We start from the raw sequence: 26,579 nt of genomic DNA, 5'->3' as shown, positions 1-26,579 counted from the left end.
GCAGACCATAAGCACATGGCAAACAGATACTGAAAACAGGAACCAGCAGGCAGTCTTTAAAAGGCAGGCAATGCCCCCAGCTCTGTCTGTAATGAAATCCATCTTCCAAGCCATGCAGCTTTCTTGCAGATGAAATCATGCCTTTCTGGGGCAGACCAGTGGTACAGCAGCTACATTTTCTCTTTCTACACTGAGAAATGTACACTGAGAATGTATATTAAGAAGCAGATTAAATACAAAGTGACCTTCCAATCATTACTTTCCAGCTTCCAGCAGTTAATAATAAAGGACTTGTAAAATCAGTTAAGGATTTCTATGTTCTCCTTTGTTTCTTAAAATTCCTTTGACCTCCACAGCATCCTGGAACAGTGATTTATGTAACTGATTTGTATTATGTTAATTATCAGTGGCTTTCAAATTTCCATCTAACCAAGTGCATGTCATACCCCCACGTTCCTGGGTTATGAGAAAGTTAACTGTTCATTTCTTACCCTGCCATGGCTGTGGAGAGCTCTGTCATGTTCCACTTTGTCACCTTTCCTAAGCAGAAAATGATGATCCATGTCCCTCACAATTAGCTGTTCCTGCCACCTTCTTGCCATTTGATTAAATTCTTCTTGAGAAATGTTCTAAGTATTGAGAACATGAGCATGATGTATAGAGTGGAATATTAATGCTTTTCTCATTCTTTATGTAATTTTCTGTTTTCTGTTGTGCCTTGAACTGGTTTTCTTCAGGAGAAATGGAATCGAAGCTGTAGAAGGTTTCACAGTCAGTACTTATAAAAGGGGACTTGAGTAGCCATACTTAATCAGATCCTATGCACTGCTCAGGATGAAGATTCATTTCTTCTCCACCAAAAAAAAAAATATATATATATGTCGAAATGCAGTCTCCTGGTCAATTTCTATTACAGTGATGTGGGAGGCAGCATGGATGACTCCAGATTGAGAAAGAGTTAAAGTTCTGTTCAGTCCAGTTTGTTTTGAGCTGTTCTTTGGAGGATCATATGGTTGTGTCTCTTAAGACAAGACAGACAAAGTTTGTTTTTTTTTAAATTGAGCGACTAAAAGGTAGACTGCAGCAAGAATGACATCTGTGTGTCATTAATGTAGAGACTGTAGCCTAAGTGTCATGACTTAATGTCCAGAGACAAGCTGCAGTAGAAGTTGAGAGAAATAACTATTAAGCCTTAAGGAAATCTGCAAGAAGTTAGACAGGGTATGAGGAAAATATTCTGAAATATATGCAGATGGCGTGACAGAGAAACAGAACGGAGTTTCAGAATGCTGAAGAAGAAAGCACACACTTCTGAAACTGTCAACTATCAAGTTACTGGGGCTTAGAAAGCAGCTGCTTCTCAGCAGGGTCTTCCTGCTCCTCAAGCCCTGTTCATGTGCAGTGCCAGAAATCAAAACTGGACTGGTGAGGAGAGGGCGAGGGATGAGTTGCTGTCTGAAAAGAAAGAGATAGGACAGGAGAGCAGGACTGGCTGCTGTGCTGTGTCAGGGAAGAGGAGGAGAAAAAAGACTGATGGCAGCCCAAATAGGAGAGGAGAAAATGAATGGAAAGTGTTGGGAAGGGACTAAAGTGGAAGATGGCAACCAGTGACAAATGTAGCTGTAAGAGCTGACAATGGCACTTCTCTCCAAGCTACTTTGACAGGCAGTGGGTGTTTTCAAGGATCGTTATTTCTTGCTGGCACTCCTCTCTTGAAGTTTGTGAACACACATACACAATTACCAAAATGATCTGGTTTTAAATGTATAAATTATCTGCTTGGGCTTCTCAAAATTTATCACAATTGGAAAAACAAAAATGGATTTTGTTGCATCAGTCCTCAGGCTAAAGTGCCCTGATTTTAAGAAAGAAGCAGGGTTTGGTGTGATGTGTTGTGTTCAGAACTTCCCATGTTACAGTATTTCAAGGCAGACAAACAGTCTTGAGTAAAAACATGTGAAAGAGGAAACTAAGAGCATGCCTACTTAGTCCAGATACATCTTCAGTCACTTTGATAAACGATAAGGTCTCATCCAAGAACATAAATTAATTTCTTCTCCTTGGAACTAGCATTTTATGCTCAGTCAAGAGATCGGTGTTTCTCACATCTCCTCCTTTCACACTAATGATAATGTGTTCATTCACAAACAAAGAAAAAAATCGCTTTCATCACTGCTGAGACAACTAACAAACATGATTCTTCTATGTCAGAGCTTTAAAAAGTATGTCTGTAAAGCAAATTTTGAAACATGTTTCTACATCAAGTTTGGATTATATGTTGTTTGTGTGTCAGGAAATACTAATTTATTCTAAAACTCCTGGGTTTAAACTTATTTGGGAAATAAGGGACAGTAACTATCATATTTTTTTTGCAAAATCAGCTTGATCATCTAAAACCTTTTAAGGTTTTGTTTAAGAGAGGATATTCTGTTTGTGTTCTGATCTTTCTTCTGAAGACACCACAGTAAGGGGATGTAAGCAGTTTTTAGTCTACTTGGTAGTTGTGTAAATTGTTAAATACAACAACAAAACTCTTATTTTCTGATTTTACAGTTAAAAAAAAAGGAAAGTTAACATACTGAAAATGAAAGAATTGCTACCATTACAATTTTAACAGATTTTTGCACTCCAGTGTAAATTTAAATGGATTTCCCTGTGCAAATGTGTCAGTCAGTCAAAATGGCAAAGAAATGCTTGAGAAAGAGCCTTCAGGATATGTATTTAAGAAACTGCTGACATTTTGAAAGAAGTCAAATACTGTGTGTGTTTCAATGGCACAGTAATGGGTTTTTGTGCTCAGACAAAGCCAGAGTAGTAAGTATGTTTTTCTATTCTCAAAACCATAAGAATTATGTATGAAAACATAGCAAACCACATGCTTACTCACATGGTTCATAGACCATGTAATAGCTGGCTTGTCCTTTGTAATAGATGGTTATGTAATGCTGAATGTATAATTGGTTTTCTTGAAACAGCAGGAATTTTGTTAGCTTGCATCTTCGTCAGTAAAGCTGGGGCTGAGAAAACCTAACCTCTTAAAGGGCTCAAACTCCATGTGTTTCATCTGATACTGGAAAGTAATTGTAAGTACAGCCTCATTCTCACAGTAATTAATTACCTTAATAGGTTAAAATGACATTTGAGACCTCAGTATTTGAGCCTGAAGGAACTTCTGAGCAAAGGAGCAAGTCAAGTATGAACAACCTGGTTCGGCTCCTGTGGGGAGAGGACACCTTGGACCTTCAGCAGGCTGTGCAGGACGTGCCTCACATTGTCATGTTCCTCACGCTGAAACCAGACTCAGAGACATCCAAGGATGAGGTATGTGCCTGACTCAATAAACCTGAGCTCCAAGGTAACCACTGACCTAGCAGCTCTTAGGACTTTTGATGTAAATAAAAAGTCCTCCTCATGGTTTGGAGTTGGGTATCATCCATAAAATACCCATTTTGGCAGAGATAAGGTGTGAAATTCCAGGGGGGGAAGAACCAGCATCACTGCTGACAAACTCCTGACTGGCCTTGAAGTCAGGTGAGAGCAGGTGAGGAGCAGCCAGGTGGTGACTCCACAGCCAAGGTGCCTTCCCCAGTGCAGAGCTGTCTCTGGGATGCTGACCTGGAGGTTTTTAAGCCAGGATCTGCCTAGTCAAAAAAATATGCTCCAGCAGGAGCTATTGGCAGTCCACATCCATAATCTGTCTGGCTCCTCCTGTTTTGAAATGCTAATGTGCCTTTTCTTAGAGGGCTCTGGCATGTCTGCTGTTAGCAGTCAGCTGCTGATACTTGCTTGGGCAGCGTTTATAGAGCCGCTGAAGTACTTTTCCTTTGTCCTGTAAAGATTCCTTTCACTCTCTCTCTTTATTGTGTTCTTGGGGAAAATGTTGCCAGTGTGCATGTAAGGCATGGTAAGTTTGTGTAGTTGCTCAGGATGTAGCCATAGCTACAAATATTCCTCTCCACGCAGGGACACAGAGCTGAGCTTGGCCTCTTTCCCAGTCTGGAAATGACAAGTGGACAAAGTGGACTTCTTAGGAACAGACATTTGGGAAAAGACTCTTCTGCCTTTGTGTGATTCTCAAATTTAGCTTTGTGTCCCAGTGATCGTATATTATCTATGCTGAGGAGACATGAAACAAAGCACAGGTTTTTCCAGTCCCCAGGGACTAAGATGGCAGGTGAGGGAGTGGGGAGCAGAAAGAAAGCATGTTGCTTTCTCTCCCTTGGAATTTATCCTTAGATTGAGATACCTTTACTTTTTTTTAATACTATTTTTCAACTGCTACAAGTCTACTTTCTGCTGGTGATGTGCAATAGAGAAAAAGTGTTACAGCTACACAAAACAGGGTTTAATTTTACTTTCTAGAGACAGGGATGGGAAGGAGAACCCTAGAAAATTACATTATACCATAACATGTACTAGTCCAAGGTCAATGTTTTCTTGACCACATAAACTTCATGAAATATTAAAAAAAAAAAAAAATTCAGGGCCTATGGCTCCTCTCTTACACATGTAAATGCCTGATTGCAATTGTGCACTTCACAGTAAATTGAATACTGGTTTCTTGCCCCATTGTTCCTTTACATTCTCCCAAGAAACAGATTAATCCTGGACATTGAGCAGAGGTAAAAGAGGGATTGTAATGCCCTTGTTGTCCCTTCACAACATGGAATAATTGTTTCCTGAGAAGTCTTGGCAATTATGCAGCCCCAAATATGTTGAGAGATGCTTTGCTGATATAATGAAGCTCTTTATAACATTTCCTTGCAAAAGAATGCCGCCTTCTTTAAGGCATTTGTCTTTAAATTTAATTTTCTGAACTTCAGGCAAGTTCTATCCTGTAGATGTCCTGTCCCAGATTTAGTTTAAGCAGTACTTTAAATGAAGTTATGGTACAATAAAGCCATCCTGCACAACTGAAATATAATGATCCTTTAAGAAGCTGCTTTACCCATATCCAGAGGAGGCACAGTATGCAGATCACATCCATGTAAACTGTGGCAACTGGAACTTGTAAATAAGTATTCCACTTGTGAGCTTTTGGCACCTTAAATAGAATAAATGAGTTTTAAGACTTGCAAGCTCTGTCTGCTCAGCTCTGCAGGGAAGTAGTATTGGGAATCATTTGGGAGGTGTGTATGTATGCCTGTGGGGGGGTGTCCCTATGGTAACAGTTTCTCAGTGAATAAGGTCAACCCTGCCTTTTTTTATATTTTAGTTTAAGGTGGATATTACAATTATACATTATTTGTAGCAGTGTGCAACACTCACATCTTTGACCTGATTTTGGCAATAGCATGTCTTAAAAGGAATAATGTTCATGTTCCTTCTACTGTTACTAGAATATTCTGTCCAGGTTTGGGGTTTAGGTTGAGGGAGAATTTACACTTGAAGAAATGAGGCACTTGTATTTATTAATCCCATTGTCATTGGCCTGTGACCTTTGGGCTTGCTTTGGAGACAGCTGATCTGGTGGCATGTGCTGGCCCTTGCTAAATCACTATATCCATACATAATAACAGTTCTGCCTGTTTGTTAGAGTTGGCTTTTCTTTCCCTGGGAATGTGTTCAGATCATTCTCAAACAAATTTTGTGTGAAGGCCCCAGTTCATAGTGAGGTGGGGGGGGAAAGGCTCCTTCTAGCCCTTTGCAGTGCTGCAATTAGAAAACAGCAGGATTTCTCCAGTTGAGCGATTGAGTCCAGAAAAAAAGATCCTTGTCACTAATGAGTATTTATAAATAGAGTTAATTAAATTGGATGTGAATGAAGAGTTTGTCAGGTCCTTCTGTAACAAAATTTTGCATTCTTTTAGTCTTGATGAAGGCAAATTTTCTAACGGGTGTTGGCACTGGCTGAATGTGATTAGTGACATAAACAGGGAAGTTAATCATGCCTGTGTCTCATTTGTTTGTGGAGAAAGATAATTTACTATAATCTTTGCAGTGGATATGCTTAATAATATATGCATTATTTTTGGCCCATCATGATTTGGCAAAAAGGAATAAATGAGGGGGAATCATGTTTGCTTATTACTATATTTTTATAGTTACTGAAATAATACAAAATTTGAAAATGCTTGAATAAAAGAATGATTTTTTTTTAATGGTTAGAAAAAGAAAGCTATCTCACAGATATTTGTCTCTATAGAGCTTTAGTTTCAAATGACTTGTGTATCTGGTCAGATGTTTAATGAGAAATCTTAATGGTGTATTTTAAAATTTGAGCATATTCATCAGTTATGTTTTATGCTATCCATGTAAAGCAGCCAGGTAGGGTTTTACAGAGACTTGAGTTTTCATATTCTGTGTTAGCTTTGAAGACCTGTATGTCTGATGATGTTTTAAGTCAGAATTCAGACACTGAAAGAACTGTACAAATACTTGAATCAGAGAATGACAGAATTGGAAGGGATGTTAAAGATCATCCAGTTCCAACCCTGCAGCCATGGGCAGGGACACCTTCCACTGGACCAGACTGTTCCAAGCCCCATCCAGCCTGGCCTTGGACACTTCCAGGGATGGGGCATCCACAGCTTCTCTGGGCAGCCTGTGCCAAGGCCTCAGCACTCTAACAACAAATAATTTCTTCCTCTCTCTTGGCATCAGATGTGTTAACAGTGTACTTAAAGCTGTAAGATGCAGCAGCCACACCGATTGTCATTCTACATTTCTCCATGTAATAATTAATCTAAGTAAGTCATGCTTTTCTAGAAAATAGAGAATTTAAAACTGTCAGAAACATTCATGTGCCTTTTAGAACTTTCCAGTATGCCCATGCAGTGCACTGCTTGTTTCAATGTGATATGAAAGGATATGATAAAAGATTTCATGTTTAAAAAAAACCCCATTTGTTACCACAATAAAAAAATCATTATTTTGTTTTCTGTGGGGATTTTTTGGAGGGGCTTTGGTTTTGTTTCTTCACTAACAGCTAACTTTTTTCACAGCAAGAAATTATTTATCAGTACCCCATATCTGAAGCATCCCAAAAACTGAAAAGTGTGAGAGGGATATTTCTCACACTGTCTGACATACTGGAAAGTGTTACTGGTACCGAGATTATCAGGTAAAACTGTTTGAAATGTAATTACTGTTTTAATTACTTTATACATACATGTACAGCAAACATGGGTCATGCATCAAGTTCTAGACAAACCAGAGCAACTCAACCTGTTTAGGCAGTAATTTTTTTTAACTACAACAGCATGCCTGAGGTTGGAGTGCTCAGCCTGGATGTAAATTGATTTGGGGAATTTTGTTGTAGTGGGTAGCAGTGACTAGGATTTTTAGTTCAGTGAAATGATTTTCAGCTCCTTTAGAACTTCATAGTGTTAACAGAAATACTTTTGGTTTCATTTTTTCTAGTTCCTCCCTGTTCTTATGTGAAAAACTGGTTCAAGTTGTTTACTGGAAAGAATCTGATAAGTTGTTCATAATTGGCCTTCCTGAAGAAAAGTGAGTTTCAAAGGAAAAGTTTTGTTTTCATTTATATTTTGTGTCCTCAAATTTATTTTGTGTACTCTTCTAACAAAAAAAGGCAAGAAAGGGCTTAAAATGTACTCTTTTTGTTGTAACTGGTTTTTATGTCTCTGATTCCACTATTTTGATTGACTTTATTCACATCTTTCATATATCCATTGTTGTAATTTCTTTTTCTTTTCCTCCGAAGAGAATAAGATCCCAGGAATATCTTTAAGTTAGAAAAGAGTAGTATCCTAGGATTTGGTAAACTCAAGTTCTTTGAAGAGACTGCTGAATAACATCAATAATATTATAGGAGGGCTGTTTATTCATCATAAAGATGTTATAACCATAGCTGTATGTTTTCATTTTTATTTGTTAGTGTGCCACTTTATCAGCTGAGGAACATGATTGAAAATGTTGTCAGGACCTTGACATTCATGTACAGTTCCTTGGACAGGTGAGTTCTTTCAGAAGTATTTGCTTTTCAGTCACTCATTTTTCATTGGAGTTCACTGAAAAAGACAAGTATTAGGATTAATTTTAATGTTTCCAGGGAATTTCTTGGCATGTTCCTTTACACTTGTATAAAAACAAGAATTCTGTTGTTCTTGCCTTTTGGTTTCAGTCTTAACACTAGTAAGACACTCTTCCAGCAGGCTTTGTCACTTCAGAAAGTTTTGTCCTTGATCAGGTTAAATCATTCCCATAATCCAAGACACTGTGGATGTCAGCAGCAGTCTGCAAACGTTATCCTCTGTGTCTGTAAAACATACATGTGTATCAGTGTTACATTTTTAACAGAGTAAACACTCTGGACTTCTCCAGAGAGAATATCTAGAGAGTATCAAACTCCATTTGGCAGAGTAAGTGTCTTTCTCTGCATTTGGAAATAACCCAGGAGACTTTCAGTCTGACTGTTAACTAAATAAAATTGCCCAGGTGGATTACTCATATTTTTGCATTTAATTCAGGGTTAATGTGTGTATGCCATAAAAAAATAACAAATCTCAGTTTCCAAAAGGATGAGACTGATGTTTCACTCACCTTAAGCTGCTGTATGGTAATACCATACTGGTTTAGTTTGTTCTTTGTTTGTAGGTACTGCCTGGATATCAGCCTAGTGTTTTTTTCCATGTTAAAAAAACACCCAAGTGTAGCATTGTGCTGTAAAGAGGCTTGTGTATCACTGAGGGTTATATAAACAAGCTGTACATTTCTCAGTGTTATTCTAACTTGGAGTTCATGTTTGTCCAGTGCTTTCTGCCAGGTGGAAAATGTTTCTCGCCTGGATCATTTTTTCAACCTGTTCTTCCAGCGTGCCCTCCGTCCCACGAGGCTCCAGCCCAGCAGCAGCCCCGGTGCCCAGCAGCAGGATCCCTGCAGTGCCCTGTTCCTGGGTGGCTTCCCTGGCCTGCGCTGGCTGACGCTGCCCCAGGAAGTCAAGGTCATGTCCTTTTCACATCTCTCCAGGAAAACCAGGAAAAAAAAAAAGGGCAAAAAGTCAGTGCAGGTGTCTTCTGCTCTTCCTGTCTGATTTACCTAAGTGCTTTGCCCATCCTAGATGGTCCATTTTCCTGTAAAAATCAGGTTTGGAGCTACACCAGCATTCCCACAGGATTGCTGTTGTGAGTGTAGTTTGGTGACTTTAGCATTATCTAGGAAGAGTAGAGAAAGCAGCCCCTGGTATGTAGCTGTATGTTTGATTTTAACCACTGAAGTATTTTGGCAGGCAGGAAATACTATTCTAGAAGCTCATGGACTTCTCATAATTTAGGAGAGTTATAAATGGCTGTTGCAGAATCAAAATAAATACCCACATGCCATTTGTTGATGCCAGACAGGTACAGTTTTTTTGCACCATTCCACTGTGCCAGGTTACCTCCATATTAGAAACTCAGCTGTGCTGTAAGCAGTAGTAAGACAAAAGGTAGATTGCAGTAAATAGTATTTAATTATAAGATTAATAACATTTTAGCTGCCAGTCATAAACCTCACTTTCATTACTTTAGTATCTGTGACTCCAGTTTAAAATACATTAGTCTGTGCCATTGTTTCCAGATTTCTCTTTGCTTTTGTGGCTTTCTCCCTTTTCTCCTTTAAAGGAGAACTGTCTTCTACTTTATCTTTAGTCACAGACTGATCATTATTTAGTTCTTTCCACCTTGCACTGTAGGTTTTTACTGCTTTTTTACAATTTTTTTGATGGAGAGGTTTTCTATGCTTTTTTCTTACTTCTCAAGTTTCTGTAGAGAGGCTCTGTTGTGCTTTGGTCTCCAGTTTAGCTTGCAGGCTATTTTTTTCTTATAAAATAGTAAGTTTTAAAAGTATTTAGGAAACAGCATCATTGATACTTAAAATACAGACATCACTTTTCCAGAGTACATTAAGATGATTCCCATTTGCCAGAAAAGTTTTGTTGTTGCAGAAGATGACATTTCCAGTTAGTGTTTTGGTGAAGAGCTGTTCTATTCTATAAAGAATATAAAACTAAAAATGTTAGTTCTTCAGGGAGAAAGCCATTTAAATTTTGACTGGGGAAAAGCTCAGTGGATGGTTAGTTGTTGAGTGCCAACAGACTTGCTGACATTTCTCTGTTTGAAAACTGGCTGTATTTCAATTAGAGGCAGCCTGTTAACACAGCTCAAGAAGTTTGCAACCATGTGATTTAGGTTCTTTTCATTAAGCAGCACATTTATGTCATGAGTTTTCAGTGCCTAGGACCAAGAAAAGTACTCATAGTTAAACTTGATTTAACCAACAGCTCTCTCAGTTACAGAAATAAGGAAGCTTAAAGTAGTTCCAGTAGAACAAAAATAATGTGTGAGTTTTGGCAACTTCCATAGAGACAAAAAACTTAAATCCATTGGATAAAAGATTTTTCTGAAAACTCAGTTGGATGCACTAGTGTTCCAGGTTTGTCTCTAGACCCCATGCTTTAAAGCACACTGAAAGTAAGAGTGGCATCTCCTTTGTACCAACACTGGGCTCAGCAGGCACACAGGGAGAGAAATGGTACAGTTCAAAGAACAGGACAATAGACAGCAGTTAGACAGGATTTTTCTTAATTTTGCTATCCCCAGGTGTTCTTGATATTTGATGTTGCTAATAAAAAATAGGTGCAGCTTTTTATCCAATCACTTTGTACTTGTGAATCCATATCTGAGACGAGCAAAACAGAGTGAGATGTGCTATTACTGGAAATTAATGTGTTGGGAATCTTTATTTTAAAAGTTTGGGTTTGTTTTTTTTTTTTTTTTTGTTTTTTTTTTTTTTTTTTTTTTTTTTTTTTTTTTGTTTTTTTTTTTTTGTTTTTTTACTATTTCAGATGGAAATTGACACAGCACTGAGTGATCTGGAAGCAGCTGACTTTGCAGAGCTGGTAAAAATTTTATTTTTGTTTGCATTGCACAGTATCTCCTTGTCTTGGCATCACATGCAGTGGTTTAAACAAAGACTGTTTTCAAAATCCATCAACTTATTTTAATGAAGTGGGAATCAAAGCAGTTTATCCTGAATTTCTCTCCATGCTTAATATTATAACATATTATAATCCTATAGGATTGATCACTGAAAATCCGTGATTTAATATAATTTAAATCTATAGGATGTCTACGAAAATCACAGAGGTGATTGTTGTTACATTTCTTGTGTAAATAACAGTCTCCTTCCCAAGCAATTGTGAACAAACTTGGAAACATCTATGGATCAGAATTAAATTTTCCAGTTTACAGAAGGCAATTACAAATTCTGCTTAGTTTTAATATTGTTACAGAAGGTAATAGTAATATAATTTACTTTAGTAACTCTTAGCTGTGCAAGAGGTCTAAAAGCATTGACATTTCAGCTTTACTTTATAATGAAAGCTCTCTTGAGCTCATGTTCCAGAACAGTTACTCTAAAATTCTATTCAAAAGAATCCCTGCACTGAACAACCTGAGTGATTACAGAAATCAGTGTTTATAAGTTAACAGTTTATTGCACAGAAATTTATTCCACCTACTTAACTTAAAATACAGTATATCTATCTAAAAACAGTGCTGCTAATGGGAGAGCACTGGGCATTAAAAGATGAATGACTGGGAATATTTTGAATAAAATGTTAAAGACTGAGAAAAAATGCTTTGACTTGAAAGTTTTACTCTATGAGGGCCCCTGGTGTCAGTAGTTATACTAAAGCTACTTTGCTGTTAACTGTGAGAATGGACGTATCCTAACAAATATAGTTTATGAACACATAACAGTGAAGTAGAAACTAGTTATTTTGAGCTGAAATTTTTAGAGAAAATTGTAATCACACAAAATTCAATAAGGAAGGCTAAAAATTTGGTATTTCCCTTAACTGCTCAGTATTAACTGCTGTACTGGTAATAAGACATGGTAAGATATGAAAGTATTGAAGTACTAATTACAGTTGACCAGTATTAGTTCACTTGTATTTGGTAAATAAAATAAAAATGGAGAATTAAAAATTATACAAGGCTTTTTTTTCCCCCCCAACAGTCTGAAGATTATTATGACATGAGAAGATTATATGTGATCCTGGGCTCTTGTCTCTTTTACAAGGTAGTACTAATGATTAAGACCTAAAGATTAGGAAAATGCATCTAGAAATCTGATTTCGTCTTTCAGAATCTCACAAATCTGAAATGAATGTGTGACTGATTTAAGCATGCATTTCTAGTGACAGACCTAAAGCTCAAACACCGTAACAGAAAAAATCAGTCTCAGGAAATGCTATGTACTATGAACAGCAAGAACAAAAATACTTCTTTAAGACTGGAATTTCTTGGTGTACAATCCAAGGATTGGAAAGAGAGAGTAATAAAGCAGTAAGTTCAAATGAAACTGTAGGATATTCTAATAGGAACTCTTGTTTATTCCCATGTTTTAATAGTAGGTGCTCTATCTTGAATCTGTTTTTAAATTCAAGACTTGAGAATATTGACAGCTTTTTTCACTTTGGCCTCATTTGTAACTTTATTTCTCTTTGGGAAATAGACAGTGTAATCAACAGTATAAAGAGGAAAGTAACAGCCTTTGCTTTAAGAATACTTGTATTTTAAGGATTTTATCAGTCAATTGTTTTACTGCACAGTATCTACCATGACAGCACTTCAGCTGTAAAGCCCTTAGTGCTGGAACCACTGTACTATGGATTTTCTTTGGAAATTTTATTAATTCCAGTGAAAGCTCACTATTTTTTGGAGAGAGAATTAAATGAGAATTCAAGCACCTTAACACTGTTGCTGCTTTGCAAGCTGGGAAAGCCCAGCTCACCTTTGATAACTTGCATATATGCTAATGGTTGATTTGCTTATATTTAGTTTTGATTACATATATATTATATATTATATATATTTATTATATTATATTTTGATTACTTAGAAGTGGCCCAAAAGCTTAGTGTGGTACAACTGTATATCAAAAAGACAGTCTGTGGCCAGAAACCTGAAGATCTCAGTGCATGTGGAGTAGGGATATCTCTATATGAAAAGTACTCTGAAGTGCTGCATGGTGGTGTTGTATTCTCACTGAACACACTTCCTTTTCTGTGTTTAATTAAGGGTTACTTGATTGGTAATCACTTGCCAAAGGAAGACCTTGCTGATGTGGGTTTCTATTGCCAGCACTACTGTCTGTTAGCCCTGGCAGCAGAGCAGAGGATTGGGCAGTTAGTGATTTGGCGGGAAGTGTTCCCACAGCATCACCTCCAGCCGTGTGAGGAGTCGAGTTTGACAGGATACTGGGAACCTGAAGCAAGATACTTCTTACTGATAGTTGGCTTGGTGAGTTAATGCTGCAGCATGCCCATTCTCTGAGGCTCTCTTCTGCTGTTGTGAGTTGTCTGTTCGCTAGATTAGCACTTTCCATGCATTTTGTTGCATAATTTTTCAAAATACTCAAATTGTAGCTGTTTCACGGGATAGAATTTCCCAGGGAGCAGCATTATTTATAAATCGACAAAGCTTGTGAAGTTTAATACAAATTCTCATTATTTTTATGCCTTTTCACTTCAGTTGAAAATGTTTCTACTTTCATAATCTAGTCTTTTCAGACAGCTCATATCAGAAATGTCTGGCTTTGGTTTTCTAATTGTGGACTTTCTTTCAAGCAAACAGCTGATGAGTTTGTAAGCAGTCTTTTCTGTTTGTATTTACAGAGACACTTTGTCCTGTGTGTCCTGCTGGAGGCAGGGGGCTGTGCATCCAGAGCTATTGGGAATCCAGGACCAGACTGTATCTATGTAGACCAGGTCAAAGCAACCATACTCCAGCTGGAAGGAATAGACACCAGCATAGAGGAAAGGCTGGATTCTCCCTCCATCCCACCTTTAGCCTGTGCTGATTGGTTCCTTCCTGCAGCACGGGACAGACTGGAGAGCTTGAGCACCTCACCTATGCTGAGCAAGCTCCAGAGCTCCTGTAAAGCTGGGAGCACTCCAGGGAGCAAGAGGAGCCTCTTTGGGGACACTTCCCACACCCCACGGAAGCAGAGCCCCCCAAGAAGCAGCAGGGCGGCCGAGCAGGGCAGCGAAGGGCTCGCGGGGGAGGAAAGCACCAATGCACAGCCTGTGCTGGAGCAGGTCAGAGAACACAGAGAGAATTGAAAAGGTTCTGGGGGCTTGGGGACAGAGCAGCTCATTCAAACTCAAGGTGGCTTTTATAAAAAGCGCATTATAAAATAGTAAGTCCCTTGAATTCAGTAGAAAATAATCCTGTTGCCTTGGGGAGCTCTGAGTCAGCCCCAAAGCCATCATACTTTTTTATTTTATCATTGCTTGTAAATATTTGGGGCTTTCACATGCCTGAAGTAGGCACAGCTATGTTGAAAAAAGCAGATTTAATAGGAGAATATCCCCAAAATAACCTATCAAAATGAATGGTTGTACAACTGCTTCTAACCAGTTTAGTCTAAAATAGACTATAAAATACATTTATATAAATTGATATAACTCATTCAGAATGCTTCATTGTCCTTTATGTTGGTTTGGCTGGATTCTGTTCTTTCTTCAGCTGTGTATTCTCTGTTATTTTATCTATCTGCTTGTTCTTCAGGCCACTAGGAAAAAACACACGCTGCCAAACCCATTTCATTCAGGAAGCCTGAAAAAGAACTCTTCAGAGAAAGATACAGAACTTCTTAATGCTATCAAGTAAGAAATTATTTTTATTGAGTATTTCATTTTTTAGGCCATGCTTGAATTGTTTTTCGAATATACACAGATCACAGAAGTCCTCTCATGATTTTATTCCAACGAAAGCGTTGCTGTGCAAAGATTATCAGAAGTGAATCTGTTAAACTGAGAGCTTAATTAAACATAAAAGTTTGAAATAATACAATAAAAGACAGCTGTTTCTGAATAATATGTCAGTATTGTGCACACCTGTCCCACATCTGTGTGACCTTGGAATTTCAAGCAGAAGTTTCTGGACCACACATGTACTTACTTTGTGCCTCCATGTTAGCTAGGTAGGTGTACAATGAACAAAGCTATTATTTCACTTTCCTTTTTTGGGGACAGTTTTTGAGAACACAAATGCAATGCATAAGTAGCAGCACAGTTTTTTAATTTGTGGGTTTTTTAAATTGAGTATTAGAGTCAAAATCAGCAGGATTTCCTTGGTGTGGAGATAGGAACCTTTTGAGTGCCTGTATCCATTTTGTACCCTACTGTAATTAGAAAAACAATTCTGCCTTAAGAAACAAAAGCTGCAAGCTATTTTAATTATTTTAATTAAATGAATTCTCCAATATTTTTAAGGTTGACATCTGGTCCTGAGAACACCCTGTTCCACTATCTGTCTTTGGAGACAATGCAAGGAATCTTTATTACTCCAACTCACAAGGAAGTAGCACGGCTCGGTGGCTCCATCCACCCTCAGTTAATTGAGAATTTCTACCAATGTTGCCTTTCAATTCGTTCCATTTTCCAGCAGTCCATGAGGAAAGAGGTATGGAAATTTGGATTTCTCTTTGTCCAGTCACATTTTCAATGCAGTATTTCAGGATTCTTTTCACTTCATTATTTCAGTGGTTCACAAGCAGCTGTATTTGCATGTCTGCAGACTCTAAACCAGAGTGGAATACCCTCAGTTGTATTTTTTAGATCCTAAAGTGACAATTGAAGTGAGTTAAGTGAGAAAAGGGGAAATAACAGTACAAATTGAATGACGGCAAGTTTGCAAATAGCAGTATAGTTTTCCTTAATGTTTCTTTAATGTTACTAAAGAAGTCATTTCTGGCTAGACCCATGTGCCTTGTAAATCTAGGAATTTTTAAGTGTTAAAAATAGTGATAATTTGGTGGATTAGCCACATGACACTGGGGTTTGGCTGAGTAGGACTTTGGCAACGAGCCATGTATTCTGGACATTTCTATTGGGAGATGTAGAAACCTAAAAGCAAGCAGAGAGAATAAATTAGTATTTCTTAGCATCAAATTGCCTTTGGCTACAGCCATTAAATAGACATTTTATAGTTCAAGCCATAAAAACTGAGAATCAGAAATAACTGATGGACACGTCTCTTACAGCAAAATTTGCTGTAGTCTTTTGCAGATTGGCTCCAGCAATTAATGCTGAAATTGGCAGGCTGTATTATGGCACAAGGAGAATGTTAAAGAATAAATAGAAATTTGCCTTGTTCACAGTACATGATAAAAAATGAAATACAGAAATGTACTATTATACTGTGTATTCTTTGTCATCTGCTAAATACTGTTATGGTTTAGGATCAAGAGAACTGCACCAGTAATGCAAAGTTACTGTAAACTGATCAATAATTAATTTTGCCTCAATTTTTGAGAACTGAAAATTCACAATTTAACTTTTAAAATGTGTACAGGAATCTTGAATAAGACTTAAATGGAGCAAAAATAAGCTCAGTAGTCTTAAACCGTATAAAATACAATGTTTCAACCATGTTTTCTAGATCTGCAGCCCCTACATCTTCAGTACTGTAGGCATATTTAACAATGTGGTTTCTGCATCTGCATACGGCAGACAAAAGTTCCTTGTGTTGTTTTCCAAAAATACCTTTTCTTTCACCTTTGAAGCAACTCTGTTTCACTGGCAGGTCCAGAGATGAACCGGAAATTTTGCAAGGTTTATTCAAAAGCTCTGCTCAAAACATAGCTCTAAAAGCTTGAGAAAACACAAAATTTCTTTATTTTCTATGCTTTTATGCCTTCATACTGAGTAAGAGTCAGAAAATGCTCAGAGCAAAGTGCTTCAGCTGTATATTTACTAAAAGAAATTCCTGCCTGGCCAAGTTTATTCGATAGACTTGTACTATCACAGTTCTTAATTAGGGAGGGACACGGAGAAAGAAAGATAAGAGCTTTAGCTGTTGTAACACACTTTTAAAAGGTGCTGTAGTAACTCAGATGTCTTATTAGAAAAACAGTGTTTAGCTAGAAAGAAAAAAAATCAAAAAAAGGGAGCATGTGTCTTAATTCCAGCTTGTGTAACAATGGGAAAGCCTTTTGATGCCAAAGTGACAAAACTGTGGAGAAAAGAATCATGTAAGCAAGTCAGTCACATCTTCTAAGCCTGGCTTTTTGACAGCAGAGTCATCCATCAGAGAGTCCTGAACAAGTCACATGGTTGTATTCGCTCATGCTTATGTCAAAATGTCTCATTCTCTACTAACATTTCACCAGCTGTTTTACAGAAAAAGAAGGCAGGCAGTGGGATTTCAGAATTCAGTAAGGCAGCTGAGGACCCAGGTCTGGTAAGAGAACATGGACTTCTGTTTGAGTGCTCTCCTGAAAACTGGACTGACCAGAAGAAACCACCACCAACAATGAACTACTGGGTTGTCGGGTAGGTTTAAAGACGAAATTTCATCTCCAGTTTTTCATTTTGACTATGCCATTGTGTTCTTTAAAAATAAATTTAACTGTAGCACATCACAGAAATACCTGAGTTGACTGAGGTAGCTTTAATTTAAGGGGACTGAGAAGTTGCATTGATGTGAATTTCCACCTTTAATAGCTGCTGAGTCACTGACATAAACAAATAAAGTGACAGTTATAATTACTGTTATATTGTAAAAGAAACCTTTTCATTGGGAAGAAAAATGTTTAAAGAGAAAGAAGAAAAATAATTGTTTCCCACCATGAATGTACACAACTGCAATTTGTGTGGAAAAATTTAAATCTTTAATTAAAACATTAAAAAAAGTTTATGTTACTGTTGATACCTTTTAAAAAATAATTATAATGCACAGGTATTAACAGCTTCTCTATTTTAGCTCTCTCCCTAGAAGAGCTTATTGGATTAATATGTGGGAGTGTAACTACCCAGATGTTATTACTTTTAAAAATTAGTAAATATGTGAATCCAGGGACTTGCTCCCAAGGACCTTGATTGCAGTTTGTAGCCCACAAACTTGGATTGCTGCAAATAGACACAGAAGATCATGAAAACCTGAAGATTTTTTTTTCCTACACAGCCTTAAAAAAACTGAGTAGATAATAACTTGATTTAAAAATCCAGTGTATTGAAAAAGGTAAAGTAACGCAGGACAGACACCAAAATTTGCCAACTGTCTTTCACAGCAGCTTGTTTTAACTTCCTGCTGAAACCTCACAGTACAACCAGAATCTACCATTTGGGGAGGAAAAAAATAACACCTGTGATGATTTTCTTCTTTTTCTTCTTTCTTTTTTTCCCCCAGGAGACTCATTCTCCATCCCAAACCTCAGGAGTGTTACGTGTGTTTCCATGACTCAGTGACAGAAGCTGCTGTGGAGCTGGCCTTTAAACTGTCCTTTGGCTTAGCTGCATAGATGAGCTTCCTGCACACTCAGGCATCCTGCATGGTGGTGTTCATTCTTTAAAGCATCCCGTATAAAGGGAAATGAACTCAATTTGGGTGTCACACATGGGGCATCTTTGAAATGCTTTAAAAAATTCAAATACCTTGTGGTATGATGCAGTTAAAATTTCCGTGGTGCTTCTGATGAGCTCATCAATTGAATGCTTATTTTCAGAGAACCAAAGTTCTTATTTTTATATGCTGTCACTTTTTTTAATCCTGGTCATAACTTTATTGTATGAAAACACCACATCATATGTACGTTCACTGCTGTTCAGTGTACAATATGCAACATAAAATGGTAAGCTGATCCTCAAAGTATGAACATGGAAATTGGTGGTGGAGGAAAAAAAATGTTCTCCAGTTACTTAAAATTTTGCACCTCTGAGGGCCTGAAAAATACTGAATGTTTTCAATAACATTGTGTTAATCAAAACAGAGAGAAATCTTTTAGACAATTCCTGGCACTTGGCCTCACAAAACTAATAGTTTACCATTTTTGCTCTCCTGCACACTCGAGGACTATAGTGCAGTTGATGTTTTACTTGACTCCATGAGTTTTAACTATAAATAATACTTAAATTTGTTAAAATGCAGTTTTGAACACACAAAGAAAGAAAGGGGGTGGGCAGGGTGGTTTTAAGTTGTGCATGGACTTGGCTTATTTTATATTCATAATTTCATAATAAAAATGTATATTTGTTAAAGAACAGTAAAGCATTAATTTTTTATTCTTTTTTTACTTAATGTATTTTCTTTTGTTTTATTATTTTATTCTACTTGTTTTTCATTAGTGTTTTTCATAAAATGTGTAACTAGAATTCCATTTTAAACAACGGGATCAAAAAGTTTAAGTGTTCAGGAAAGCAAATTCAGTTTCATGGGTTCTCATGGCCAAATCTTTAGATCTTGTTTTCACTAGTAAATAACACAGTTTGGGGTAGTCCTAAAACAGTCAATCAAATGCATGTAGTGCTCACAGGGTGATTCACAGCTTGTCTTCATCACTCAACGGTTGCTTTAGTTCCAAGCAGCAGAAGTCTTAGGCCTGAAGTGCAAGCTGTGATTGAAGACTTCGCTAATCAGCTTTCCTCAGGATTTATGGTTCCTAGCAGATGAGCAGCAGTATTTCAGTCTGAGGCCTACAAATCACAGCAGTAGTGTATTAGCTGTGTTCCCCGTGTATAAATCAAGTGATGGGAGAGTTACTCTGTTACACCTCTCAAAAGTCTAAAATACCTGAGGTTTGGGTATTAGATTGCTTGGTAGATAGAAGAAGGAACGTGGAGGAAAGCAAGCAGCCTTTGCTGCAGTGCTTTTAACTGTTTATCTTCATGTCCAGGAGAGCCCTTTCTTTAATTGAGAAGAATAATGTAATTCTAAAAGTGCCACCGAGTGTCTGGTACCTGTATAAGCTGTCAGGCATTGCTTTAAGATGGAGTGTGAGCCAAAATGCACGGGGAGGCTGCTTCAGGAGAGCAGTGTCTGCACAGCCCTGTCAATACTCTGCTCTCCTGCACTTTCCATTGCTATCCCTACTCCTAGAAATGGGTCGAGTAAGGAAGCTGAAAATCTAGGCTATTTCTCATATTACTGATGTTTCACTTATCGTTTTGAGATTTTCTAGTGCTAACACCAAATTCATACGCTGTTGGTAAGTTTCAAAATAAATCTGGACTTCCAAAAAGAAGTGCTTGAAAAAGGAAGGACCTGAAAAGGAAGATTTTTGGCCTTTGTTGCAGCTCATACCAAATAGAAAAGATATTTTATAATATCCTTGGTGTAGTATAAACTTTGGAAATTTCAGAATCTCTAGTTATTTTTAAAAATCCATTTCTTTCTCTGTAGAATCTCTGGCACTGGTGGTTTGGTAAATGTGACACAGTATTTCCCAGCACAGGCTCTAAAGGTTGCTTTTAAGGACAAATGCAAACATATCTTTATGTCCAAAGGGGTTAAAGGAAAACAGGTAAAAATAATCTTGTGCATATTAATTTTAATAAAATAGATCTGGTAAAGAGCTGTGCACTTCTTTCCCTCAGCATGGCTGGTAATTAATTAGTGGGGGTAGAAAGCGGCAGGTTTCCTGTGTAGCCTGTTGTTACAGCAATAAAATCTGGGGTTTGATCTTAAATGATTAATGACTTTGTGAGGTGCCTGCAAATGTTCCTCCATTCAGATGGATTCTTGAAAGGCACACGGGCCAACACCCGTGGAATTAATGACAAGAAATCGTGGTCTTGGAATATGAAATGTTGATACTGGCATTTGGCAAATTGCATACAATTCATTCGTATCAGCAGAATGGAAAGTAAGTTCTTCATATCTGATTTGTTTAATGTGAAAATAGATGGAAAATCTGCTTCATTTGTCTCTGTCTTAAGTTATCTCTTTCAGGTTTTCTTTGATTAGGTTTTGATAATGTAAACAAAAATCCAGTGTTCTGTGCTTTCTCTTGTTGACAGTTTTTTACTACAGTGCCAGAAAATTTCCTTGCCACAGGCTTTTCTGGTAGTGCTGACCAGGAGAAATTCTGTCAGTCACTGAAGTTTGATTAATCTCCTGATATCACATGCAAATTCTTAAGCAGTCCTTTTTCAATTACAGTCATTTTGTATATACAGAGTTTAAGGTTGTTTTCTTTCTTTTCTTTCAGTGGAAAAAGTAAAACAGGCATTGTGTAATTAACAGTGTTTACAGTTCTTAAAATCTCCCTTCCATCTCCTGGAAGTGCTTCCAGATGGCTCACATGTGTATGAGCTCGTGACTCAAATTTTAGAAGCATTCCATGAATAACACTCAAGATTAATTTTCTTAGAAGAACAATATTTAGCCAAGTGGCATATCCACTGATATGGATGCTGTCTTACATGTTCTGTCCAGGACAGGAAATGAGATACTACAGCTGCAGAGTTGTTCCCAAACTGGCAAATAAAAAGTGATTTTGTGTACAACCACATGGTCTGCATTTACTACACAAGATGTACCCCTGATGCAGTTAAAGGCAGCACAGCTATGTCAGAGCTGTAAAAAGTTATGTAAAATGTTTCTTCTGCTGTGATCAGCTTTTACCAGTGAAAAGATAAAAAAACCTCATTGTAGGAATTGCTCTGAGACTGCCATGTTTCACGATAATTTTGTAAATATAATGTTTTGGATAGATCTTCTTCTTGGTATTCTGAAGTTTCATTTAGTACAAAGGTCAGTATTCTAATATTGTAATGCTGTGTTTTCATACCTTATGCAGCAATCTTTGTTTCAGTTTTGGAAGGGCATTCTAGCAAACCTGGCTGCTGGCAGAGCCAGATCCACTGAGCTCAGCTCAGTTGGTCAGAGTGCGGTGCTCATACTGGGGGAGGCAGTGAAACCTCTACAGTGGCAGTGCCGGGTTTACCTGATGGGCCTTAGGTGTTATATTTACTTCATTCTAGAGGCAGACCAATGCACAATAGTATTAGAATCCTTTTCTGTTACTTAAAAATTTACCAATGTGCAATTTACAAGCATAAAAGTAATAAGAAATGCACAATCTTTAAAGAAGAGAGTGAAGTAAAGTGAAAGAAAATTCTCTGGAAGTAGTGCTGAAGCACAGCTCTCAGTTTTGCATTTGTTTAGATTCCATAGGGAAAAGTTTTAACTGAATTTTGACAACTTCGGGTGCAGAAACAAGGGGAGTTTGGATTGGTGTTATGGGGTGTCATTTAAAGAATTAGTGACCATCCCTGTTCTGTATCAAGAATATCAGCTGAAGATTTTCTCAACTGGAGATGATTTCTGGGTAGTTTTATGTCTCTAGATACCTTTCATTCATTCAAATAGGTAAAATTAATTTCCTGAAAAGCGTGTCTGGAAGGCTTTGCAGTACAGAGAGAAATCTCTGCTGTCTCTGGGGCTGTTGGCTTTCCTGATTTGCCTGCAATGGACAACTTAACTCTGGTTCTCTATCCCCGGACCTGGCTGCTTTGCTTCATCTGTTGCTCCCTGTGCCTTGTACTTGGGCTGAATTAATAATTTTGTGATGCCTTTGGTATAAGAAGGTGTACAGTTTGGATTTCTTCCTTCAAAGGTTGGTTTCTTGCCTGCCATGTTTTCACCTGTAGAGAATCCCAAGAGCTGGAAAACAAATTTAAAATCTACACATACAATTTTAACTTTTTTAACTTTGTCACACAGATTTTTTAAGTTTTGCTCCACTATAGGGAAAAGCTGAAACAGGTAATGCTTCTCATACATCTGAGCAAGAACGTGTGGTGAGGAAGTGAAAGCATGGCATTTTATAGAAAAAATTCTTTACAGAGAAAGGGCAGGAGAATTTGATCCATAAGGATTCTGCTGGAAGACAGCAGCATTGGAATGGCAGCCGTTTAAGCTGGGAAGTGTTTCAGCAAATAGAAGTCACTACCTGTTTGAATACTCTGTCTTCACCCCTCCAGGTCTCTTATGCTTTGTTAGAAAGAGACAAAGCAATGATCTCCTCTGTTTAAATGTCTCAGCTATGCAGGCAGTCAGTGCTGAAAAGCAGGGTGTCTGCATGCATAACAATGTGCATAAATTTGTGTTAGGTGCTGCTGAGCAACAGTTCCAGGAACTGGGGACTGGATTATTAAAATTACAAATACAGATGGATTTCCTGGCCTGTACAGGGATTGGGTAGTTCAGTACAGGGAATTGTTGTGCACTAGGCCTTCAGTTTTTGATGTTATGGACACCACTAAGGTAGCTTTTACAAACAGAAATTAATACCTTTTAAATCTTTATCATCACATTTATTATGAACTCATGAGGGTGTTAGCAACAGCTTTTCTATTTACAGTTATTTGTGCCTGACAGACTATTACTGAAGAGCCAAGCCATTCTACAGTAGGATTAACAGAACAGAAATTAATCAAAATTACATTTCTTATCTACTGGATTTGATGTGCATTTTATAGAACTTGTACAGGCTTCCACTTCTGTTTTGTAGAATTATATTCAGTTCACAGCTTGGTGAAAGCTTTTGATAGAAAACTAGGACTGGTTTTCCTTTTCCTACTCAGAGCCAGGTATTTGGAGTAGGACAGGTTTATGGGTAGAATAATTTTACTTGGTTGTTCAGTAGCATTTGAAATACATTTAATAATACTAATTCTTGCTGTGAAGGTTATCTTCAAATAAATATTCTTTTAAAAACCACGAAAATGCTCTTGAGAAACCAGGACTTTGTTCCCTGCATCCCTGAGGAAGTTTTGCCACCCAATAACAGGAAGGAGTTGTTAGTTCCAAAGTGCTTTGTTTCAAGGATCTCCTCTCTTGGTAGAGAGGTCAAAATAAAGGAGGTCAAAATAAAATCTGAATAAATGTTGGCATAGAACTTGCTTAGGTCATTTCAGAAAATACCACGGATACTTAAATTCTTACATAATGCCCTGCATACCTCTGGTAATCTGTCCTAAATATCACAAACCTTGAAGCATACCCCGTTAGCACTACTGATGTCTTCCTTTCAGACTAAAGGTGATCTCACTGCTTTCACTGGTGTTCTATGCTTTATCTGAGCAGCAGGCCTGCAGTTCATGCTAGTTTTATTTCAAACTGCCGTGCCTCTTGAGACTTTACCAAAGAATTGCCTCTGCTTCTGGTCATTAACTTACCACTAGGATAGAGAAGAGTATCAAGATTACTAAAAACACCAATTATAATAATTTAGAGTAAGGTAATGGGTTTACTAGCACAAAATGTGAGAATGAGAGGATATGTACGTGTTATGGGTGTATAAATGTTTTTTGTGAGTGATCTTTGTTTCATTCATGTTGTTCTGAAGGTGCAAATGAAGCTGATTAGTATGATTTTAACAACTTCTCGTCATGCTGCTTATTTTCATCCCAGTGGAGGCCTTTAATTAAATATATCACCTGTTATTTCTCCAGTCAAGACTGTGTTTTCCAGATGGGATAACTTTCTGAAACAACAAGCCTACTACAGTTGCTGCTTTCAGCAAAACTGGTTTCTGTCAGCTAAGCAGCAACAACTATTATCAAATAGCCTCTCATTTGCATATATTCATGTTGATCCAAAATAAAATAAGCTAAATGCTTTTTAGCTATGTTAGGACACTTATTTGTATTGATCATATGAACATATATTTCATATGCGTGTATCAGTGGCCTGAATTAGACAAAATTGTCTTTCTGCCATTATGGAGGACGTAGAACCTTACTTGACACTGCAAGTGGATTTGATTTCAGATGTAGCTGAAATCTTCATCTACATCAGGGTTAAATCTTCAATTTAAAAAAAAAAAAGTATCTTCTCCCCAATATAATTCGACATAATGAGAGGGATTTGGATTTGTCTCGCTCTCAAAAAAAAAGTGTGCATGTTTTTTGCTAGTGAAAAAAAAAAAAAAACAGTGCTGGTTCCTAATACAGCCCTTAATATGTTTAGAGGACTCTATTGATCACTAATGAACTACAATCTACTTGGTATAAAACTATTTCACTCATACTAAAGAAGGAAAAAAATGACCTGTGCAAGTTTTAACAGCATTGAAAGAATTCAGAGCACCCTTAGGACAGGAATGACCTCATTTAATTCCTAAGCCTTCTACTTGCCCAGTAGAGCTTAAAAAAAGCATCAGAAGAAGGATCACAGCTTTTCTAAATTTAGCCATTGGTACCAGCTAACAGAGCGTGACACCAGATAAATATTTAATGGTCAGAAGATTCTCCTTTGGAGTGATCCATTAGGAGAAAAGTTTCTTAGTGTTCTTTACTACAGAAAGACCAAAGAATCCAAGAAAATACTTACTTGCCTCTTGTTTGAAATTCTCAATGTTTCCATTTTGTTGATACAACATTGAAAAAGGCTTTTACCTGGCTGGCAGCATTTTAAGCCAGAACATAGACCAAAAATATAAAGAGCCAAGCATATAGAGGCCTAGAACACTTAGTACAGTATTTCTTGAGAAAATTTAAAATGGCTCAGGATCCTTCTCAGTACAGAGGATAAATCTTAGCATGTACATAAAGGAGAAAACTTTTATTTCTGAGGTAGTAATTTTCAAGAGGGAAAGACCAAACCTTGTGGAGTATTGGCAACTTAGGATCCAAAAGAAGCATGTGGGAGGCATTTAAATGTCTCTGGCTTCAAAGAAATTAAGCCCAGCAGTGTTCGTAAAATTCCACCCCAGCCATTAAGTTTGACATGAAACCCTTGGCTTGTGGCATTTGTACAAATTTTTTTTTTTTTTTTTTTTTTGAGCTGCTGAAATACCAGATGTGATCCACGGGCCAAGAACTGGAAAGACTGGGGCAACCTTAGTCCCAAGATTGCTACAGGGACAGTCCATGATGAGAAGGGGGCTGTGCTCAAGTAAGTCTGTGGCTTATCTGGCTGGAGTGAGTTTTGTTCATACTCAGAGGCTGGGCATCAGCGTGACACTGAAGTACACAGACGACTTTTAGGAAATGCCTCCAAGATTTTGGCTTACCCTGCTTGTAGTCTCATCTCTGGACAAAGCAAATAAAAAGTCCACTGGCACTTTCTGGTGGCTATCAGGAATGTTTGCACAAGTCTGCTTCCGAGAGCAGCTTCAAACCAACTGGCTTGGGTTGCACAACCACACAGGAGCATTTGCATTTAATCTCTTTGCCCCCCAGGTTTCTATTCAGTGGGGAGTCAGCCTCAAGTGCTGCTGCCAATACCTTGAACCGCTGTTTTCCTAACGGGGTGGAAAGAGCAGAGCAGGCATTGGAGTTGGTGGATCTGCCTCCCTGGCTACTGTAGATGGGACTGGACCTGGTTTGCCTTTCTGATCCTCATCCTAGCAAGTAATTAAAGCAAGCATCCTAGCAAGAAATTAAGGCAGGTAGAGTAGTTGTGTTACAAACAATTCTGTGTATCAGTGGTTTCTCTTACCTCTGGAGGTTTTAGAGGAAAAGAACATGTTTTTAATTAGGAATATTCTGGTTGTTTAGTAGACCATTGAGACCATGACAAATGGGAGAGATAATCCAGCCTCTTGACAGGGATGTTAAACTAGTTTAGTCGTTTTGTGCTTATTTTTAATCTCTCCAGTGGAACAAAACTGTGCAGTGCAGTGTCACATGCTGTGTCACAAAGACGTCACATTGCTGTGTGAGACAGAGCGTCATTTTTAGAAGCAAACAAGTACTTGGGGAACTTTTCCAGCCTGTAGATTTGTTTTGTGGAGTTTCAATCCACAAATACCCGATACCCATAAAACGCGGGGTAAGTAGAGATACTTGGGGTTCGGGTTGACTTTTTTCCCCCAGGGGAAGAAAACAAGACAAGGCTATT

The 26,579-nt window shown here is 37.8% G+C and overlaps 1 protein-coding gene across 3 annotated transcripts in view; it reads left to right on the top strand.

Moving 5' to 3' along the window:
- The window catches only part of INTU (inturned planar cell polarity protein), a 38,826-nt gene extending 19,835 nt beyond the window's left edge, over positions 1-18,991 (top strand). For all 3 annotated transcript variants that reach the window (XM_053941181.1, XM_053941182.1, XM_053941180.1), the window contains 13 exons: positions 3,127-3,321; positions 6,945-7,063; positions 7,363-7,452; positions 7,841-7,918; positions 8,716-8,905; positions 10,787-10,840; positions 11,962-12,024; positions 13,026-13,247; positions 13,622-14,044; positions 14,517-14,614; positions 15,224-15,413; positions 17,133-17,284; positions 18,141-18,991. In XM_053941181.1, coding sequence (XP_053797156.1) covers positions 3,127-3,321; positions 6,945-7,063; positions 7,363-7,452; positions 7,841-7,918; positions 8,716-8,905; positions 10,787-10,840; positions 11,962-12,024; positions 13,026-13,247; positions 13,622-14,044; positions 14,517-14,614; positions 15,224-15,413; positions 17,133-17,284; positions 18,141-18,252 — 1,986 coding nt within the window. In that variant the 3' untranslated portion in view covers positions 18,253-18,991. The remainder of the gene's footprint in view (positions 1-3,126; positions 3,322-6,944; positions 7,064-7,362; positions 7,453-7,840; positions 7,919-8,715; positions 8,906-10,786; positions 10,841-11,961; positions 12,025-13,025; positions 13,248-13,621; positions 14,045-14,516; positions 14,615-15,223; positions 15,414-17,132; positions 17,285-18,140) is intronic.
- Positions 18,992-26,579: the final 7,588 nt, after the last annotated feature.

Source organism: Vidua chalybeata, chromosome 4 (assembly GCF_026979565.1).
Source record: "Vidua chalybeata isolate OUT-0048 chromosome 4, bVidCha1 merged haplotype, whole genome shotgun sequence".
Taxonomy (NCBI): domain Eukaryota; kingdom Metazoa; phylum Chordata; class Aves; order Passeriformes; family Viduidae; genus Vidua; species Vidua chalybeata.
The sequence above is the reverse complement of the archived record's forward strand: the minus strand, read 5'-3'. Positions and strand labels throughout refer to the sequence as shown.